At 43.0% G+C, this 16,909-nt stretch overlaps 1 protein-coding gene across 1 annotated transcript in view; it reads right to left on the minus strand.

The window, feature by feature from the left end:
- Nucleotides 1-1,389: 1,389 nt before the first annotated feature.
- Nucleotides 1,390-16,909, minus strand: part of LOC126095014 (acetylcholinesterase-like) — a 96,713-nt gene continuing 81,193 nt past the window's right edge. Inside the window, exons 8-10 of the mRNA XM_049909673.1 lie at nt 14,422-14,551; nt 3,169-3,301; nt 1,390-1,696 (exon numbers count right to left, since the gene is read on the minus strand). Coding sequence (XP_049765630.1) covers nt 1,549-1,696; nt 3,169-3,301; nt 14,422-14,551 — 411 coding nt within the window. The 3' untranslated portion in view covers nt 1,390-1,548. The remainder of the gene's footprint in view (nt 1,697-3,168; nt 3,302-14,421; nt 14,552-16,909) is intronic.

Genomic DNA, 16,909 nt, shown 5'->3' on the forward strand with positions numbered 1-16,909 from the left:
AAAATAAGAAAATTACCGCTCTGTACATCAGCAACGGATCCTGTTAACAGTAGTGTTTGCGCGGTACGATTTAGTTCAGTCGGCTATAGGAAGTTATCACGGATTACGCTGACACGATGCACTCTTGTGGTTCCTTACTTTTTCAGTGATTCGTTGAAGCTGAAGATTCAGTGTGAAATAGTTGTCAAATCTGTGGCATGAAATAAATATATACGCAATATTCGCATCTGTAGAGTGCCTTGAATGAGTAATCAGTAAAACGCAGTCGTTACCCCTTCGGTTCTATATGTCTTCGCTGGCCATGTCATTTTCAGTTTGTCTATAGGCCTATAAACAAATGGGTGAGAGGAGAGGTTCTTAGGCAAGACACGAGTCACGTAAAGAGATCTCTGTTGTTACTAGATCTTTCTCAAGCCAACATTGATTTTCACAGTGTATTCTTTCTTCACCTTATAACATAGTCTGCGACAACCTCTTAGTTCCATGTTACTAATTGCAGTTTATGTTACGGATCATCCCGAGCAACCACCAAAACGTATCAATAAATTTGTGTTAGAGGCAATGCAGACTTTTCTTCTCAGGACTCCTACAACTCGTATGTGTGAACGAGGCCCAATGCTTCTAATTAATTACACTATTTTATAAGTCGTTTCTTGATGTAAGTAGTAATGTTGTTTGGTGTCAGTAGTTTCTTCTTACTGTCTTATGCTGTTTTAGTATAAAGAGTTCTGTACGGAAACTGACTGTGAGTTACCGACGAAAATATCACATTTTTTTATATATGTTCATGTTAAATATTTCTGAAAATCTGTTATACTTGCAACCTATAGCCTTCTGAAAATTTAATTTTATTCAGCTATAACTGTTAATTTGTCTGCAAATTTAAGAACCTACATGTTTATCCTGTCTAAAACTGCTATTTTATCACACGTTTCTTCATGTTTATTTCTTATAACTTCATCTTAGGTGTTGAGCTGTAAGGGGGAAAGCTGCACCTAAGTTAAACACAGCCCCTTTAGCCTAGTTGCTGCAATAGGTGCGTTGTTTTCCTTTCTCTACGAGCCAACGTAATGCAGTTCAGAATCTGTATGGTGTTAGACTACACAGTCGAATTCGATTTCTTCGTCAAAAGAATCCACAAAAATGTAGAATTTTTTGTCTAAAGCAGTTACAGCTTGCCCTGTACCTTACTCGATCATAAATCTATATTGATTTTCAGTCAAGTTTTGATGTCAAGTGTATGGAACAGTGGGGGTGGTAACATCCTGTGACACATGCATGACAGCAACGTATTAGCACAAAACAGAACTCGCAATTTACTACTAAAGGAAGCTAATACAAAAACAATATAATTCCATATTATAGTAATTCAATTTTTATTCACAGTATGTTCTTAGTAAAGTTACATATTCTGAGACACTCTTCGAAAACAATGTAACATTTGGAAAATCTGTCAATCGCATCTCCCATTGTGTTGTAGATAAGAGTCATCAGTTAGTGATCTTTCGGACGAACTCGTTGAGTGCAGAAAACTATCAGGTCTTCCTTTTACATAGGAATGTTCTCGTGCCAGAAGTCCATGCGCTCCTGGTCTTTGTTCTGCCTCAGCTCGTAGTCCGTCGTGATGTACAAGTAGTTTGTCGACGACACACTGAAAGGCTCCCACACGACACTGTCGTTAGCGTAGTTTGGATCTCTGAAACATTACACTAGTCTCATTATCATAAACTGATTGGCACATAGATTCGTTCAACAAAACTCAATTCTGAGAGGAAAAGAGTTGCAGAAATGTAATCAGAAATAATATATTTCAGGTGAAGTGTGTAAACTACGAAATTGTACTTCTCCATTCATATATCGTTCTTTTTTCCATTCATTACATGCATAACATGTATAGAGAAGTAAACCTGTGTCTGTGACACGAACTGTAAATTAAATTTTGACCACTTAGCCTATGGAGAGCAGCGACCTGATTTTATACAAGGGTTGACTGAAAAGTAATGCCTCCACATTCGTAGCTCTTCAACAGTTGGCAGCATTGGTATGCGGCAGGTACTGGCTTGTTCCGTAGCCTCTTCTCTACAGCTCCAGTTGGTGGGAAGACTTAGCATTGAACGGTTGTGTTGTTACAGAGTAAATTATGGAACCTTGCGCAGACTGTCAGTCAATGCTATTTCAGCAACGTGCAGTCAGGGAGTTCTTGACAGCAGAAGTTGTCACCCCAAGGAGATTCATTAGAGAGTGAAAGCAGTTTATGGCGATTGTGTTTATGTGACTACTGTGCGTCGCTGGGCGAGTAAGTTTAAAGATGTTGAGGCGGGAACATCTGACCTGCATGACAAACAAAGAGTTGGACGACCTGTGACAGCAACCACCGAGTTTCACAAGCAAAATGTTGACAGACTGATTCAGGACGATCGTCGTATCACTCAGAGAGAAATTGCAAGCACAATCTGCATTTCACAAGAACGTGTGGTTTAGTTATTGCTTTGCTTGGCTATCGGAATATCTGCGCATGATGGGTACCCCGGATACTGACTCCTGAAATGAAAGCGCACTGACTTGAAATTTGCCAGGAACTCCTCTTGCGTTAGCAGAATGAAGGTGACGCCCTTCTCCATTTAACTGTGACAGGAGACGAAACATCATTACGCTTCTGATGAAGACATTACCAGCGGCTATGTCATCTGGTCGTGAAAGCCTTCATTCTAAGAACGCATGAAGACGTTTTTACTATATGGCCATAAAGCCCTATAAAGAAAAGATTAGATAATTTCAAGAAACTGCGAAACAGTTTTTGTAAAGTATAGATGACATTTCAAACTGCTAGCAGTAGTAGACACGCTACACGAGTTGTTGAGCAACCAATAACTTTTAGAAGCTTACCTCAACACTTCCACACGTTAATCTGTGAATAACCACGTCCCTTCTCAAGCACTTTTAATGCACTATTTGGAAACCGTTTTCCTCACAAAATTCAGAATATATGGTGTGAATATTAAACTAGAATTAAATAGATAGATTTCGGTAACTGTTACGTAAGTTGACAGTGTTTGAACTTCAATTTGTGTAGCAATGTTCAGCAAAGCAAGACTCAGCTATCAGCTACATACTAGTGGACATGGTTTTCTGGGTTTGCTTTTTTTCTCGTCTTTCGTGGAAACATACCCATATTTGATGAAACTGCTCCAGCTGTTCACCATTCTTTGGCTAAGGTCACCTTCTACTGTCCCTGGTTGCCATTCTATTGCACTGTCGTTTCTGTGGAAGATAAACGCTATTTCTGCTGCGTGTGGAGTACCTGCAAAAGAAATATGAAGCACTGACATTTCTATATATCTTACCAAGCAACTGAATCCTAGTACTTTAAACTGTGTTTTAATTTACATGAAATGACATTGTAATAGCTCATCGTTGGTTCCATTTAAAAAGAGAATCCGGGATTTAGAGCCATCTATAACACGCCAATAGAAGGTGGTATCAAGAAAAACTGCTGAGTAGTTCATGACGATAATGAGAATGGTTTCTATTACACTCTCTCTCTCTCTCTCTCTCTCTCTCTCTCTCTCACCCACCCACACACACACACACACACACACACACACACACACACACACACATACACACAAGCACTCATACACAGAAAGTCTATCCACTCTCAAAAAAATGTGTATCATGTCTCACAAAATTGGTACTAAAATGAAAGCTAAAATAAAAGTTCAGACACACAAGGTTTCATTACAACATAGACTGAAGCGCCAAAGGATTTTCCGGTACATCATTTCGTGAGTGTACCGTGAATATCAAGAATCCGGTAAAACGTCAAATCTCTGACATTATAAGAACGAGACCAACGACTACTGAAGAGATTCGTTCAATGTGGCAGAAGTGCAACCCTTCCACAGATTTTTGCAGATTTCAATGGTGGGCCATCAGCAAGTGTCAGCGTGCGAAACATTCAATGAAACATCATCGATACGGGCGTTCGGAGCCAAAGGCCCACTCGTGTACCCTTGGTGACTGCATGACATAAGACTTTACGCCTCGCCTGGGCCCATCGACACCGACAGTGGCCTGTTCATGACTGGAAACTTGTTGCCTGGTCGGACGAGTCTCGTTTCAAATTGTAGCGATCAGATGGACGTGTGCGGGTATGGAGACAACCTCATGAATCCATGGACACTGCATGTCATCAGGGGACTGTTCAAGCTGGTGGAAGCTCTGTAATGGTGTGGGGCGTGTGCAGTTGGAGTAATATGGGACCTCTGATACGTCTAGATACGATTCTGAGAGGTGACACATACGTACGCATCCTGCCTGATCACCTGCATCCATTCATGTCCATTGTGCATTCCCGGACTTGGGCGATTCCAGCAGGACAATGCGACACCCCACACGTCCAGAATTGCTACAGAGAGGCTCCAGGAACATTCTGTTGAGTTGAAACACTTCCGCTGCCCAAGATATGAACATTATTGACTATATCTGGAATGCTTTGCAACGTGCTGTGCACAAGAGATTCCACCCCTTCGTACTCTTACGGATTTATGGACAGCCCTATAGAATTCATGGTGTCAGTTCCCTCCAGCACTACTTCAGACATTAGTAGAGTCCATGCCATGTCGTGTTGCGGCACTGCTGCTGCTCGCGGAGGCACTACACGTTATTAGGCAGGTGTACCAATTTCTTTGGCTCTTCAGTGTATTACACCACCATGAGATGATTCCTTGGAAAAAAGAAATGGGATAATAAATATACAGTGGAAGGTCTAAAAATTTTTTGAAGGAGCTAGGTTCTTTGAAAGGCGAAAAATATATACTCCTAGTTTTTAAATACTTTGCACCATAGTACATTTCCTGCTGCTACAAATGAGGTGGTCATGAGTTTCGCTTCGGTCGTGCACTGGTAATTACTAACTAAATTAGTCACAGCATTCATAAAATAGACATGCAATAGTTTAAAGAAGATGTAAAAGATAGTTTCTAGTGCATCGAGAACTACATGTATGCTGGATTCTGACGCAAATTATTGGCTATATTTCTCATGATACAGTAATCACGCAGTTTTGTATATGTATCATAAGGAAATCACATTGTCGCCAAAATGGTGACAGGCAATGTGTTATCCAACAATAAATTGACGACCAGGTGCAATAAGCATCATAACCTGCCGTTATGAGGAAATCTTCACAAGATACCATGAAGCATGCTCAGAAAATGAAATCCCCATGGTCTCGTCCAAATGGATCAGTCACAATCGTCCGACCGCCGAGTCGTCCTCTGTCATGTGTCGTCATTTGTGCGCTTATGGAAGGGTAGGAGTCAGAACTCGGCTCTTCCGGCCTCTGTCGGCTTTGTAGATCTTGGAGCCGCTATTTCTCACTTGTGCAGCTTTCCAATTGGCGTCATGAGGCCGAGTGCACCCCATTACAGTCCTCCCATTAAGGAAAAAACCTCTGGCACAATCAGGAATCGAAGCCAGATCCTACACATAGAACCCAGACCACTGAGCTAAAAAATAAAAATGGAAATTGCAACCAGTCACAAATTAAACAGAAGACTGTATCATGAATTTATTTGAACTTTGAGTCCCTATTCTTGATCCAAGTGCGATATCATGTATCAATATCAACTCACTGATGTATCAAGTTGGCAACAGAATTGCAGGTTTCCATCCAACACTGACCAGTCGTGCGAGATCCAGCGGACCCAATGGGGCACACCCATTGAGCCACGCTTCCAGAAGCTCGCTACCACGAGCGCCCTCTGCCACCGCAATACAGGAGGGCCATCAGTAGCGGCTCAGCCAAATCGCGTTCAGGGCCACTTCACTACGTGTTGTTTCCCAGACGCTGCCTAGTCGACACTATAGTTCGTACTGTAGCACAGGGAGACAGGAAGCCTCTTCCTTGTGGACGTTATAAGCTGGACTCTATTTCTTGTTGCATCATTTGCAACGAGACTATGTACGCTTGGTGAAATACATGTTAAGTAACTCTTCTGTTTGCTGACTTACTTGCTCACTAATCGTTTCTGCTCCTGTCCGCCTTCCCACGACGACAACTGCCGCACAACTTCGTAGCCCACCTCTCCTTACTATTGTGTGAAGTTATACACAACACCAAGGATAGTTAACGCAAAACTGCTCTTGAAAATTGATACATAACTGGAAAATAGTGTACTACATACTTGAATATGCAAATGATCAGCATTTTGCCACTAGTGCAGCTACATCTTCATCTACATGATTACTCTGCAATTCACATTTAAGTGCTTGGCAGAGGGTTCAGCGAACCACAGTCATACTATCTCTCTATCATTCCACTCCCGAACAGCGCGCGGGAAAAACGAACGCCTAAACCTTTCTGTTCGAGCTCTGATTTCTCTTATTTTATTTTGATGATCATTCCTACCTATGTGGGTTGGGCTCAACAAAATATTTTCGCATTCGGAAGAGAAAGTTGGTGACTGAAATTTTGTAAATAGATCTCGCCGCGACGAAAATCGTCTTTGCTTTAATGACTTCCATCCCAACTCGCGTATCATATCTGCACACTCTTTCCCCTATTACGTGATAATACAAAACGAGCTGCCCTTTTTTGCACCGTTTCGATGTCTTCCGTCAATCCCACCTGGTAAGGATCCCACACCGCGCAGCAATATTGTAACAGAGGACGAACGAGTGTAGTGTAAGCTGTCTCTTTAGTGGACTTGATGCATCTTCCAAGTGTCCTGCCAATGAAACGCAACCTTTGGCTCGCCTTCTCCACAATATTATCTATGTGGTCTTTCCAACTGAAGTTGTTCGTAATTTTAACACCCAGGTACTTAGTTGAATTGACAGCCTTGAGAATTGTACTATTTATCGAGTAATCGAATTCCAACGGATTTCTTTTGGAACTCATGTGGATCACCTCACACTTTTCGTTATTTAGCGTCAACTGCCACCTGCTACACCATACAGCAATCTTTTCTAAATCGCTTTGCAACTGGTACTGGTCTTCGGATGACCTTACTAGACGGTAAATTACAGCATCATCTGCGAACAACCTAAGGGAACTGCTCAGACTGTCACCCAGGTCATTTATATAGATCAGGAACAGCAGAGGTCCCAGGACGCTTCCCTGGGGAACACCTGATATCACTTCAGATTTACTCGATGATTTGCCGTCTACTACTACTAACTGCGAACAGCTAGCAGGCAACTGTAACACCATTTACTTTCTGTGCATATGGAAAGGTTATACTGCTTTTTTATCATTCACAAGCCGTATTTGATTGTTGGTTGTTGAGAGAAGATCCTGTTATACCTCGTATAAGAATGAAAAATCTCTGTCAGTTTGTTTCTGAATTCGATGGTGGTAAGACCCTGATCTGTCGAGAGTACAGGTAATGGCTGCAAGATATTGCCGCTCGCATTGATCAGGGTCCCATAGCTATCATGCAGATATGGAACTGACGGCTCCAGAAGGACCATACTTAGTGTCATACAGGGTATCAAAGGCCCAAGTGACTAGTGCCCAAGAGGACTGTGCAGGATCGTACAGTCACATCATGTAGCTTGAGTCAGGAAATGGATTTGTTTGGAGCAAGACAGGTATACACACGGTCAGTGAGACATATCTGGAACATCATGGAATGTGATCAAGGCGACCATTGTAGCGGCGTAAAAAGAGTGAAGGAAAAAAGCCGCCATTGGCGGTTAGCATGCGATTCCCCATCCCAATTGAAGACTAAAGTGTATCTAGCAAAACCGAGTCCCACCAATAGGTTTCATAAAAATGCGATTTAAAAAACGAGTCTCTGGCAGGGGCCTAACTTTTTTTTTTTTTAGGTGAAGCGTCAAATTGTATCCGGTTTACACCTCTACTATGCGGTATTTGTATATTTATTTCTATTACTAGTACCTTTATGTAAACATTAAGACGTAATATGCATTTCTTGCAGACGTAAACGACCACTTTGTTTCATCCACGACACGAAAACAGCCAATAGAAAATAATAGTGGATACAGCAACATCTTCGGTATCCACTGAGGTACAAAAAACACAATAGTTATGCTACACAAGAATGCACATTGTGCTGATCAAGTAATCGTATTCTGTACGTTTGACGTCCATTTTTATTTCACAGAGCCGGCACGTAGCCGTTACAGCAACATTCTGTTTATAGAATATATAAAAGCGACCCCCTTTTTTTGCAAACACTTTGCCACTTACTAGATCATACTTTGCTGGACCCTACGCAACACGTCTGCTTCTACCACTGCCGAAGCGAGTACATCCATGGATAGAGTACTATAAACTAATTCCTTTCCCTGCCCCCAGAAATAAAAACGTTGTACCTCCGTGACCAACCGATTTCTCTGGAATCACTTCATTTAAATAGTTATCCATACTCATTCCGAGTGTGGCCGCGCACGGTCATGCTGAAACCATACCTCTCACCGAACACGAACTAGAGCGTTTTCTAATGCGTCGGGCAAAGTAATGCAAAGAAACTTACGATACGGGAGCGTATTCAACTTGTCCAGCAATTGGTAAGGACCCGAAAGCATTCCACCCACGATTCCAGCCCACAAGTTTATGCCAAAGCCTGCTTGAAAGCCACATTGATGGGTGATACATGGGTTGTGTTCCGAAAAATAATGGCTGTTGTGAAGTTTGAAAATACTTTCAAGAGTGAAACTAGATTCTTCAGTTCATATCACGTTATTTAGGGGCCTATAAAATATTCGTTGTCTTCCACTTCGCGCAAAAACCATTCACAAAACTGTACCCGTTGTATGCGATTTTCTTGGCTCCGGTGTTGAGTTAACGTGTAGTGATATGGATTCAGTTCTTCTTCGTGCAACACTTCAACAACCAGTCTTTGAGGTACCTCGAATTGCCTTGCAATTTCACGGGTACTTTGCCGAAGTTATTGGTGAACGGTTTCAAGAACTGTGTCCTTTGTTGAGTACTTCTAAGCCTTGAACGACCTCTGTCCATTACTTGCGGACGAAGGCTACCACTTCCCGAAGGGCCGGCCGCGGTGACCGTGCGGTTCTAGGCGCTCCAGTCCGGAGCCGCGCTGTTGCTACGGTCGCAGGTTCGAATCCTGCCTCGGGCATGGGTGTATGTGATGTCCTTAGGTTAGTTAGGTTTAAGTAGTTCTAAGTTCTAGGGGACTGATGACCACAGCAGTTGAGTCCCATAGTGCTCAGAGCCATTTGAACCATTTTTGAGGTTCCCGAAGGCGTTGCTCCAAACGACGAAAAACTTTCTTTGCGGAATGGCGTCTTTAATGGTACCACGCACCATGCGCACGAGCAGGAGCAGCAGCTTGGTTGTCGGGTGCACCCAGCTCCAAAACGTAAGGACGTATTCATCGTTGGTGTTCTCCACTGGGAAGCCGCCATACATGAACTTGATAGGACCAGTTATGGTTGCGCACTGCGCGGTTAGTAGACACATGCATTCAGTTTAATGGATCCCACTGTCATGTGCTAGCCTATTGTCATGTCACAAAACGAGGTCCTGCTTATAAACGACGAACAGACATATAAAAGAACCTGATAAGGATTTGTACCGTAACTCCATGGTGGAGGTGCGCTTGATGTTGCAGCAATCTACTCAGTGAGCTACGGCGGCTGGTCAGGTAGGGCACCTAACACAAGTTTGTTTGTGCAGCCCGATGTGCTGCACGATGTGACAGTTGCCAGCTACTAGTTTTCATACATGTGTTTTCAAAGTGCACCCGCTCTGATTGCACTAGATAAACGTTTATCTTGAATCTTGATGAGGAATCGCATTGCGGTCTCCAAGCCCTGCATTTTTTTCTTCGCCCTGTTTATATCAGCCGAGAGAGGCAGCCGAAAGTGGTGCGCCCCACAACAGTGCACGCATGAATAGCTTCTCGCCGTACTCTCAGATGAGTCCCAGTTCTTCTTAATACATCACGATAGACATAACCGCACCCATGCGAAAAAATGTTGCCAGAGTGCATTCGTCTTTGTCATCGGCTGAGAGTATGGTGCGTCAATGGGTACACAACACGATTCGCTTAGACACTAATTTGGACAACAAGCTTTGCATTTCTGATATTGAGGCCGTTCTTTCAGTTCTCCGTGACGTTGAACAAGGCAACATCGGTTCGTATGTCGCCTGCACTGTTTAGAACTACCTCCATACCATGGACTTACTGCTATTTCCCCGATCAGCGCGTTCTCCATGTCTTTGTCATTGAAAACATCTGGTCAGGGGTTACTGGCACAATGTCATTCGTCACCCACTACGATTGATGAGCGCTGGCATGCGGATACAGCAGCGTGTAATGACGTACCCGTATCTGTCACCCAAATTCAATTGGATTCGATGCCCAGACAGGTTAGAGCCAGTTTTGCTGCCAGAGGTAGCAGCCCTTTGTCCTAATATTTCACACCCTCTATACCCCCAAATCACCTACAGATATGAACACAAACTCTTCCTGGTGTACACACCATAAATAAAATATCGTTACTTACTGTTCTTGTTTTAGTGGCTAGCTGTGTAGTTGCTGAGAATTATAGATTTACTTGTTGTTGTTGTGGTCTTCAGTCCTGAGACTGGTTTGATGCAGCTCTCCATGCTACTCTATCCTGTGCAAGCTTCTACATCTCCCAGTACCTACTGCAGCCTACATCCTTCTGAATCTGCTTAGAGTATTCATCTCTTGGTCTCTCTCTACGATTTTTACCCTCCACGCTGACCTCCAATACTAAATTGGTGATCCCTTGATGCCTCAGAATATGCCCTACCAACCGATCCCTTCTTCTAGTCACGTTGTGCCACAAACTCCTCTTCTCCCCAATTCTATTTAGTACCACCTCATTAGTTATGTGATCTACCCATCTAATCTTCAGCATTCTTCTGTAGCACCACATTTCGAAAGCTTCTATTCTCTTCTTGTCTAAACTATTTATCGTCCATGTTTCACTTCCATACATGTACACACTCCATACAAATACTTTCAGAAACGACTTCCTGACACTTAAATCTATACTCGATGTTAACAAAATTCTCTTCTTCAGAAACGCTTTCCTTGCCATTGGCAGTCTACATTTTATATTCTCTCTACTTCGACCATCATCAGTTATTTTGCTCCCCAAATAGCAAAACTCCTATACTACTTTAAGTGTCTCATTTCCTAGTCTAATTCCCTCAGCATCACCCGACTTAATTCGACTACATTGCATTATCCTCGTTTTGCTTTTGTTGATGTTCATCTTATACCCTCCTTTCAAGGCACTGTCCATTCCGTTCAACTGCTATTCCAAGTCCTTTGCTGTCTCTGACAGAATTACAATGTCAAAAAGATTTACTTAAAATATGAAAATTACAATACCGCCAACGAAATAGTAACCTCTTTCGTTGTTCCTTATTTTTGCCAGTATTATCCGCTGTCTTCACAGGGTCGTTATGTTTATACTAATGTGGCAACCTTAGTGGCAGACGTTGCTGTATGTCCTTCCTGTAGCTATCCGTTAGCCCCTCCCCCGGACAGAATTTCTGTACCCCGTCTGCTTGCATCTAGTGTTGTCACATGTGAAAGAGGGTGAACGTCTTCGAGGTGTTTCTAATCGTGTGCTGTGACCGAGCGGTTCTAGACGCTTCAGTCTAGATCCGCGCGACTGCTACGGCTTGGATGTGTGTGATGTCCTTAGGTTAGGTAGGTTTAAGTAGTTCTAAGTTCTAGGGGACTGATGGCGTCAGATGTTAAGTCCCATAGTGCTTAGAGCCATTTGAACCATCTAATCGTGTAACTGAGGCGGGACGTGGGTTACAGTCCAGTATTCAGCAAGCCTAATGTGAGAAGCCGACTAAAAGCCACATCCAGCCCCGTCCTTAATCAGCCGGATGGATTCGATCCGGGACCATCGCCTCTCCCCCAACGCCGGAGGCAACCTACTGACGCACGCTTGGCTATCCGAGCGGACCTCGGAATCGTCTACTGGTGCACTTGTATGAAACAGTATACATATCGTTAAAAAAGTCTAGCTACACAAATTATTGTCAAATATTCGAAACATTGATGTAACGGTAAAAATAAGACTTAGGGCATCGAAAATTTTTCGGAACATTCTTCTCGATCCAGGTAGGAGTTTAATAAATTGTAAGTAATTAACCACTTACAATGAGGTGACAGAAGTCATGGAATAGTGATATTCACATATACAGATGGCGGTACTACTGCTTACACAAGGCACAGAATGGCCCCACGAAGGGAATTAACAGACTTCGAAAACGGAATGATAGTTGGAGGTAGACGCTTGGGAGATTCCACTTCGAAAATCGTTAGGGAATTCAGCAATCCGAGATCCACAGTGTCAAGAGTGTATCGAGAACACCAAAGTGCAGGCATTACCTATCACCACGGATAACGCAGTGGCTGACAGCTTCACTTAATGACGGAAAGCGGTAGCGTTTGCATAGAGTTGTCAGTGCTAACAACAAAGCAACGTTACGTGAAATCAATGTGGGACGTAAGATGAACCTATCCGTTAGGACAGAGCGGCGAAATTTGGCGTCAGTAGGCTACGGCAGCAAACGAGCAACGCGATTGCCTATGCTAACACCACGACATCACCTTCAATGCCTCTCCTGGACCCTACACGACTGGAAAACCGTGGCCTGGTCAGAAGAGTCCCGATTTCAGTTGGTAAGAACTGATGCGAGGGTTCGAGTGCGGCGCAGACTTCACGAAGCCATGGACCAAAGTTGTCAACAAGACGCTGCGCAAGCTGGTGGTGGCTCCATAATGGTGTGGGCTGTGTTTACGTGGAATGGACTGGATTCTCTGGTCCAACTGAACCGATCATTGACGGGCAATGGTTATGTACAATCGCCATGTCACCGGACCACAATTGTTCGCGATTACTTTGAAGGGCATTTTGGACAAGTCGATCGAATGATTTGCCTCCCCCACCCCCCACCCCCACCCCCCACCTACCCCCAGATCACCCATGAATCTCATCGAACATTAACGGGTCACAATCGAGAGGTCAGTTCTTGCACAAAATCTTGCACTGGTAACACTTTCGCAATTATGGACGGCTATACAGGCAGGCAGGATGGCTCAATATTTCTACAGGGGGCTTCCAACGACTTGTTGAGTCCATGTCACGTCCAGTCGCGGCACTACGTCAGGCAAAATGAGGTACGACAGGATATTATGAGGTATCCCATGACTTTCGTCACTTCAGTGTATTAGCCTCTATATAATGTTGTGGAATCATGTAGTGGATCAGGTGCAGCATATGAAAGGTATTTTGTAAGACAGTTTTTATACACATACTGAGGAATTAATATCTTCACTTTAGTGCTGCAACACGTAAAGATATTCAAATATCATTTGGGTTCCATCGAGCCCGTAATTTGGTGGACTTCGAATATGACCTAAAGGTTTAAGACAGATCGGGCAGGAGAAGTACCTACGTATACGAGAGTCTACTTTTCAAAGAGGACAGATGAGCCTGCAGCTGCTTTGAAAATTTTGGTAAAGTTTCAGTACTTATTCTGGCAAGTAAAAGTATGATAGAGGGCATGGTCGTTAATACCCTATTTTTATGAATTTTCTGAGAGTTTGATTAGCCAAATCGAAACTGCCCTTATTACTATATGTGACATTATATGTTGCATCTGGTGTATCAGCCTCTGCTCAGAGATAGTAGTCAGTGACAGACGAATACGAGGCGAATATTTAATTGTTAACAGGCTGACTGTTTTGCTATTTCTATTCGGTAGGTCGTTGGTTTCATATGGGTGATGTCTGTTACTAAGAATGTTTAGGTTGAATGAAGAGAATAGAAAAAGAAATGTTAATATTCGTACCAATAACAGTGCGCCCTAAAGGTGTACCTGCTGTTTAGCCCTGTCTTGGCCTCAGTACTTCTGTCTTTTCTATGTGAAAATACCGTACAGTTTTTTGGCAAAGAGCTGTCCTAATTTGACTTGTAGGACAAACATACAACAGACTAACGGATAAAATATGTTTAGGGAGACGCACAGTGCGTTCAATTATTACAGCTATTTTTGAATGGGTTGTATTGCTCATTGTCCTAGACGAGGCAGCGAATTTGTGGACCTTATTGAGATAAGTGAGCAACGAGCAAACCTGAAACCATTGCAAGCTTTTTCTCTAACTCCGTAATGTTTCAACATACGGTACTGATGATTTCTATGTAATACAAATTGATAAAAAAGAGAGAGCAACAGAGATTATGAAAGCGAGTTCCTTTCTAACGCATTTAAGTTAGCCAATCAGATCGTTCCGCGCCCAAATTCAAGCACTTGCACGCACTGAAATGCCGTAACTCACAGACGTTTGTAGATTAACATTTTTTCAAATGTCCATTACCAACTACATACTAATGGTAGGCAAAAAGGAACTATGAGCTGTTTACCGTAAGTGGCGTTGCCTACATTGGCGCCGCGGTAGTCGAAGAGGTAGTAGTATACTGGCTGATCGGACAGCTGCGACACGTATCTCACCAGAGAGTCTGTCGGCTCTGCGAAGTGCTGGTCAGTCGCTAGCTGCAACACGTGAAAGTGTTTTCGTTTATTTATTTATTTTTGGCTTTGGACAGCAAACATCATACAGCCAACAGTGGCTACAAGAGTACCATATTAACATAACTGCAATTTCCACAGTATAACAACAAAAAAGTTCGATATACAAACACAAGTTCTTAATGTAAAATAAAAACACTCGAAGACGAACACCACAGCCGTCAGTAGTTACAATAGTGCCAAGTTAACATTAGCGCAATTTTCACAATAGAACAAGGATAAGAGTGTGAAGTACAATGATAAGTTCACCATATAAATTTAAAAAACCGCAGAAGTATGACCCAGGGTTCGAACTGGGACGGTTGCTGTGTAGAATGGCGTCCATATCAACTTATAATCGAAAGCTGGACAACGGCGTCGTTTACAGGGATAAGTTCTTAACGCAAAGTAAAACCACAAAAAGATGTTCCACTTTTCGAACGAGATGGTGCCATTGGAGGACAAGATCCACACAACTTATAGATCAAAGTTGGACATCGGCGTCTTTTAAATAGTTCGCGAGCAAAGAATTCTTACACACTGACAGAAAAAAATTGCAACATCAACAAACAGTTGGGCGACATAATTAAAGTTGGTAGTCATGTTTCTACATCTGAAAGACGACGTCTATTCAAATTTCGCGCCAGTCGTATAAGAGTGGAGTTAGTAACGCGAATCATTCATCATCATTTTCTTTGGGCCTTTGTCCCGCTTCAACGCGGGGTCGGCCTTGTTACTACGGATGTGGCGGTGTTGGTTGCAAAGGATGCCCAGATGCCCTTCCTGCCGCCACCCCGAACCCCCTGGGACGGAATCAGTGCGCCCCAGCTGTCTACGTCTAGTGTAAACCATGATAGTGCGAACGTTTTCAAATGTCTGTGAGTCGTGTAACTAAGGCGGGACGTGGGACCAGGTCGGTATTCTCCTAGAGGGATGTGGGAAACCGCCTAAAAACCACTTCCAGACTGGCCAGCATACCAGCCCTCGTCGTTAATCCGGCAGGCGGATTCGATCCGGGGCCAGCGCGCCTACCCGAGTCCAGGAAGCAGCGCATTAGCGCTCTTTTTTTATGACCTGTTTAAGTATATTTAAATTTTATAATTAACAGTTTAACATTACGGGGAATGACATAAAATGAAAAAAAAATTGCGAGCAATGGGAATCTAACCCGGGTCCGCTGCATGATAAGCCCTTACCTAATTTTTTCTTTTTTTTCTTTTTTTCCTGCCAACTTTTTTAATATATTTTTTTATTTTTTATTTTTTCTCTTTATTTTTTTTTATTTTTTTAAGCTTCCGACCCCTTTTTTCTATTTTTTTAATTTGCCCCCTTTTTTCCTCTCTTATTTTAAAGCCCCTTAGGAAAATGGAACTACCAACAAAAACTAAGTGCCACCGCCACTTTTCATCCCACAACAAAAAAATCTGGTCCACTTCAGGCGTTGGCTCCTGACTAAGCCTACCCCAGAGAGCTGCCTATATACCAGGGGAAATATGGGAAATCAAGGTTAGGGCTATCCTTACAAACAAAATAAAATCTTCCTTTTTCTGAATTTTATTTTTATTTTTATTTTTTTGTTTATTTTTGTTGTGTAATATGTTGGGTCATGTCTTCTCGAAATTGATGTGTTCCGTTCAATTGTTCAGAAATGTTCATTGGTTCAAACAGGATACCTTCTTCTCTCTTGGCTTAACACATTCCAGCTGCGAAGCGGGTCGTGGAAAGCACTCCCAAGGAAGTTCGAGAAAAATTGTCTGTATTTTGGGTGACGGACAACGACATAATGACGGTCATTAAGGTATGTCCAAAAATCGAGTCACTCTCGGCTATACTGGCGGTTTGGAGCTAGTAGCGCAAATATGAGCATGCAAATCAGATTTGTTTTAAACACACTCTGTAACGATCGTGACGTTAGTAACCTTTGGTACTGGGCGTGCTGAGTTTATGTTACTCAAAAATGCCTTTAGGCGGCAAAGCCGTCATTATCAACGCCTCACTGACTTTGCAGGTAGTGTAATAGAGTTACGAGAAGCTGCATGCTCCGTGTGCGGTACTGCAGAAAAATTTAGCAGGAATGTAGCCACTTCATGTAATTCATGGCAGCGGTGGTCACGGGACTGTACAGTCGCAAGAAGATCGGGCTCCAGACAGCCACGTGGCACTACCAACACGGAAAATCAGCTAGTTCGGCTTCTGGCTCTGGCGCATCGTGATGCAGCTGCAGCAGCAATTTGAGCAGCACCTGGCACCACAGTGACACAACGAACTGTTACAAATCGATTATGTCAAGGATAGCTCCGAGCCAGGACGCCCCGTGTTGTGCTTTCCACCGACCCCAAACCA

This window comes from Schistocerca cancellata, chromosome 8 (assembly GCF_023864275.1).
Source record: "Schistocerca cancellata isolate TAMUIC-IGC-003103 chromosome 8, iqSchCanc2.1, whole genome shotgun sequence".
Taxonomy (NCBI): Eukaryota; Metazoa; Arthropoda; class Insecta; order Orthoptera; family Acrididae; genus Schistocerca; species Schistocerca cancellata.